The sequence below is a fragment of the Otolemur garnettii genome, unplaced genomic scaffold (genome assembly GCF_000181295.1).
Source record: "Otolemur garnettii isolate 467f Iridium unplaced genomic scaffold, OtoGar3 scaffold00019, whole genome shotgun sequence".
NCBI classification, from domain to species: Eukaryota; Metazoa; Chordata; class Mammalia; order Primates; family Galagidae; genus Otolemur; species Otolemur garnettii.
In genome coordinates this window covers 18,905,050-18,910,001 of record NW_003852414.1, presented here as the reverse complement: position 1 = coordinate 18,910,001, position 4,952 = coordinate 18,905,050, and the positions used below count along the sequence as shown (strand labels likewise).

At 44.0% G+C, this 4,952-nt stretch overlaps 2 protein-coding genes across 2 annotated transcripts in view; both read right to left on the bottom strand.

Moving 5' to 3' along the window:
* The window catches only part of PHYH (phytanoyl-CoA 2-hydroxylase), a 19,025-nt gene that overhangs the window by 10,194 nt on the left and 3,879 nt on the right, over positions 1 to 4,952 (bottom strand). Inside the window, exons 3-4 of the mRNA XM_023511340.1 lie at positions 4,491 to 4,601; positions 2,444 to 2,612 (exon numbers count right to left, since the gene is read on the bottom strand). Coding sequence (XP_023367108.1) covers positions 2,444 to 2,612; positions 4,491 to 4,601 — 280 coding nt within the window. The remainder of the gene's footprint in view (positions 1 to 2,443; positions 2,613 to 4,490; positions 4,602 to 4,952) is intronic.
* LOC100957927 (nascent polypeptide-associated complex subunit alpha) overlaps positions 4,697 to 4,952 on the bottom strand; it is an 880-nt gene continuing 624 nt past the window's right edge. The window contains exon 1 of the mRNA XM_003786808.3: positions 4,697 to 4,952. This exon is cut by the window's right edge and continues 624 nt beyond it. Coding sequence (XP_003786856.3) covers positions 4,813 to 4,952 — 140 coding nt within the window. The 3' untranslated portion in view covers positions 4,697 to 4,812.

The window sequence follows — 4,952 nt, the reverse complement described above, 5'->3', positions numbered from 1 at the left end:
AAAACAAAACAACAATGACAACTGCAACCAAAAGTAACTGGGTGTTGTGGCGGATGCCTGTAGTCCCAGCTCCTTGGGAGGCTGAGGCAAGAGAATCATTTAAGCCCAAGAGTTTGAGGTTGCTGTGAGCTGTGATGGCACAGCACTCTACCAAGGGTGACATAGTGAGGCTCTGTCTCAAAAAAAAAAAGAAAAAAAAATCAGGTCGGCATGGTGGCCCCAAACCCTGCACTACGGGCTCGCTGGTAGCCGAACACTTACTCACACTACCTCAGCAGGGCATCTCTACTGGACTTTGTTCCTCTGGGACTCCCAGTTTGGCACAGAGTCTAGCACACAGCAAATATTCTAAAAGCAGCTGAATTAATTAAATTGAAAAGAATAGAACAGAGTCAAGCTTGAGTTCCCCTTCCAAGTGGTTGATGTCAAAAAGAAAAGTGCTCGAAGGGGTTTTCCCCACACAACTCGGGGCATTCTGTGAGCAGTGACCAGGCAATGTCACCGCAACCACCTTGACACCTTCCCCTGGCCGTGCTCTTTGAGCTGGGTCCCCCCAACCGTCTGCTCTCTCCAGGCAGGACATCCAGGGAGGAGAGGATGTGGCACTAAGCTGCGGTCCTATTACACAAACCCCTCCTGCCCTCGGAAGGAAGAAAAGGTAGAAAAGGATGAAAGACCCTCTGGTGCGCTTCACTGGAGGTAAAGAAGGGTTCCCCAGTGTAGTCCCAGCCTCCTGCAGAGAATCTTTGGGATGTTTTTAAAATGCAGAGACTTGGCTTCTATTTCTAAATTAGTCTTTCTGAGTGGGAGACCTTAGATTCTAAGTATAAGGCATTTTAAGAACAACTATTATGTGTGATTCACGATAATTTTAATCTTGTTAGTAATAATAATGTCTCCAAATCAAGAATGCAAACTCAGGCGGTGCCTGTGGCTAAGTGAGGAGGGTGTCGGCCCCATATGCCAAGGGTGGCAGGTTCAAACCCAGCCCCCTCCAAACCGCAACAAAAAATAGCTGGGCGTTGTGGCAGGCGCCTGTAGTCCCAGCTACTTGAGAGGCTGAGGCAGGATAATCGCCTAAGCCCAGGAGTTGGAGGTTGCTGTGAGCTGTGACTCCATAGCACTCTCTACCAAGGGCAATAAAGTGAGACTCTGTCTCTAAAAAAAAAAAAAGAATGCAAACTCCAGGCCGGGTGTGGTGGCTCATGCTTGTAATCCCAGCTCTCTGGGAGGCTGAATTGGGTGGACTGCTTGAGCTCAGGAATTTGAGATCAGCCTGAGCAAGATCGAGCCCTTGTCTCTACTAAAAATAGAAAAATAAGCCAGGCATTGTGGCAGGTACCTATGGTCCAAGCTACTTGGGCAGCTTGAACCCAGGAATTTCAGCTTGCTGTGAGCTATGACATCATGGCACTCTAGGCTGGGCAACAGAGTAAGACTCTGTCTAAAAAAAAAAAAGCAAAATCCACACTGTCACAGCTAAGAATTACTGATAAAGCTTAAAGATATTGAATAGCAGAAGCTTTATGATCTATGAATATCTATGTTTGTTAAACTAAATTTCTGGGGGAGCCAGCCATTTGAAATGTAACCCTACATTCTAGTAGGTTATCAGTAACCCTAGTTTAACCTCTGAAATCACTATCACCCTTCTACGTGGTTGCCAAGTGAGCTATTTCAAGAGTGCAACTTAAGACTGACATACTCACTTATTTAGAGTTTCGTGGTTATACACGTGACTATAGTTAGAGCACCAACCTTATATATTCTAATGAAACAATTGTTTGCTTGCTTCTCCCTAAGAAATAAGAGCCCTTTACCAGAATCCGGAGGTTTGTTTATCAGCATCGTGTGCATGGCCATGATATTAGGCCCAGTGAAGCACTCCACGTATTTCAGAATCTACGAAACAGGAAAGCAAAAACAGGACAAAGTCTATGGCAATCAGAAGTGTTGAGCAAGGGGCACAAAGTACAGCTATCCAGACAAGAACCCACACCGCTACCGATGAGATACATAAAACAAAAAGAAAAAATAAATGGATTTACAAGTAATAGCCTCAGCAATTTCACCTCTGCAGAGGCATCCATGTTGCGTGTTAGGAGAGATTTCTCTCTTTAACGCAGAATTCTCATCTTTTTTAACAAATGAGAATTAGCAGGCTCTGCGGCAGAGTTTCTCCATCTTGGTGTAATTGACATTTTGGGGAGCGGAGGGGGCTGCTCTGTGCAGTCTAGGATCTCGGGGCCCACTGGCAGCAATCCTCGGCCTCTACCTGCTAGAAGCCAGTTGCACACTTTCCTCTCTGCTATGACAACAAAAAAAAAGTCTCCAGAAGCTAAATCACCTCCAGTTAAGAACCACTTTGCATGTGGATATGGAACCCTTAGCCCTGTTAGAGGCGGGCTCTGCCACAGGAACAAAGCTGAGGATGGTCTCTAACCTGGGGGAGGGTGCAGTATCTGAAGAGCTCCTCATCTTCTTGGAAATCCTGGATCTTTGAGACCGTGTTCTCGCTTGACTGAAATTCTGATTTCGCGATGCTCACATCTCTCATCACTTGTAATCCTAATGGTTTCACCTCTTTTCTGCAGATTTTTTCAAACTCATTCCTAGAAAATTAAATTTGCAAGTGGATACAGTGAAGGCCCTCACTTCACTACAATGCAAGATATCAGTGTAGCAAAATTGCACTCGTACCCCACGAAATATCTACAAATAAAAAATAAACAGGTTGAACACAGTGGTGTGCGCCTGTAGTCTCAGCTACTTGGGAGACTGAGGCACAAGGATTGCTTGAGCCCAGGGGTGCAAGGCTGCTGTGAGCTATGATTACACCACTATACTCCAGCCTGGGCAACAGATTGAAATCCCATCTCAAAAACAAAAAATAAAGAGCCAGGTGAGGTGGCTCACATATGTAATCTTAGATGAGGTGGGTGGATTGCTTGAGCTCAGGAGTTCAACACCAGCCTGAGCAAGAGTGAGACTCCATCTCTCCTAAAAATAGAAAAACTAGGCTCAGAGCCTGTAGCTCAGTGGTTCGGGCACTGGCCACAAGCACAGGGGCTGGTGGGTTCCCACCCAGCCAGGGCCTGCTAAATAACAATGACAACAATAACAAAAAAATAGCTGGGCATTGTGGCGGGCACCTCCCCACTTGGGAGGCTGAGGCAAGAGAATCACTTAAGCCCAAGAGTTTGAGGTTTCTATGAGCTGTGATGCCATGACACTCTACCCCGGGTGACAAAAAGAGACTCTGTCTCCAAAAAATAAATAAAAATAAAATAAACAAAACAACAGGAAATAAAGAAAGAATAAAGAAAATTAAATTTGAATATTGTGTCATTACTGGTAACTCCTAGCATCTGCCTGGCCCTACCCTACAGAAAGAGCCACAGAGTTCAGGGGTGGTTTCCCTGCACTGGGTTGGCCTCCAGCCCTTGGTATAATTAATTCTGATGAAAGGGAGGAAAAAATAGCCAACTCCAGCCTGGACAACATACCAAAGCCCCATCTCTACAAAAAATTGGTCAGGTGTAGTGGTGTTCATCTGTAGTCCCAGCTACTTGAGTGGCAGGAAGATTGCTTATGGTTGAGGATGTAATGAGCTATTATAGCACGTTGCACTCCAACCTGGGTGACAGAACAAGACTTTGTCTCAAAAACAAAAAAAAAAAAAAAAGGGAGGGGGGAATGCTGGGTGGGGCAGCTGAGGTCTGTAATCCTTGCCCTCTGGGAGGCCAAAATAGGTGGATTGCTTGAGCTCAGGAGTTCAACACCAGCCTGAGCACAAGCAAGACCCCATTTCTACTAAAAATAGAAAAAGTAGCCAGGCACAATAGCTTATGCCTGTAGTCCCAGCTACCTGGGAGGCTAAGGCAAGAGGATTGCTCAATCCCAAGAGTTTGAGATTGCTGTGAGCTAAGATGATGCTACCGCACTCTACCCAGGGTGACAGAGTGAGACTCTGTCTCAAAAAAAACAAAAAAGAAAGAAAGAAAAGAAAAGGCCAACTCCGAACTCCAGGCTCCCGTCAAGCTAGAATCCCCTACTAGAATTAAAATATTCCTTAGCTTAGCGTCACCAGTAGGGAAATATTTTTATGATTGGTAACATTATAATAATAGCAAATACTTCTATGACACATACCGTGTGCCAGGCCCTGTTCAAACGGTCTCCATGTATAATGTTTCACCTGACTTAGTTCTAACAACAGCACAAGGACGCAAGTACTAAGATTATCTTCCTTTTATAGATGAGGAAACAGAGCCAGGAAAAGTTAGGGGAATTGCCCCAGGACATACAATACTAAGTGGTAGAGCTGAGATTCAAGCCAAACTGTCTGGCTCCACAGCCTGTGCCCCTAAATACTTCCCAATTAGCCAAATCATTCAGAATGATCTGACTAGGCAGGAGCTGATCTAATGTGTGTTTCCAAAACATGCATATAATACACAGTTTGGGAAAATAACAAAATAGTAGCATACCTAAAGCGCTGAATATCAGCATCCGGTACCAGATTTTTAATGACAAGGAAGCCATTTTCTTCATAAAATTTTCTCTGTTCCAGGCTTAGGACATTATTATCCAGAGTATATCTAAAGGAGAAAAAAAACCCAAATAAACGCAATTTTTAAATTACAGTCTAACAGTCTATATCAAGGACCGGAGAGATATTCATACTCGGTATTTCTTTTTTTCATCCAACAAGAAGCCATAACTTTATTAATGATAGAAACAGTACAAATTTCAAACCAAGCTGCAGTTTACTCTTTTGAAACACCAAAAAAGTCCTCATTTTTTTGATGGTTACATTGTTAGTTCCATAATAGCATTTACAATATCATTACTGTTGTTCTTCAGAGCTCGGACTGCCTTTGCTCTTGACACATTTGCTTGTGACATGACCAATTCTATGTCCTTAACTTCCACACCTGTCTCATCAACCT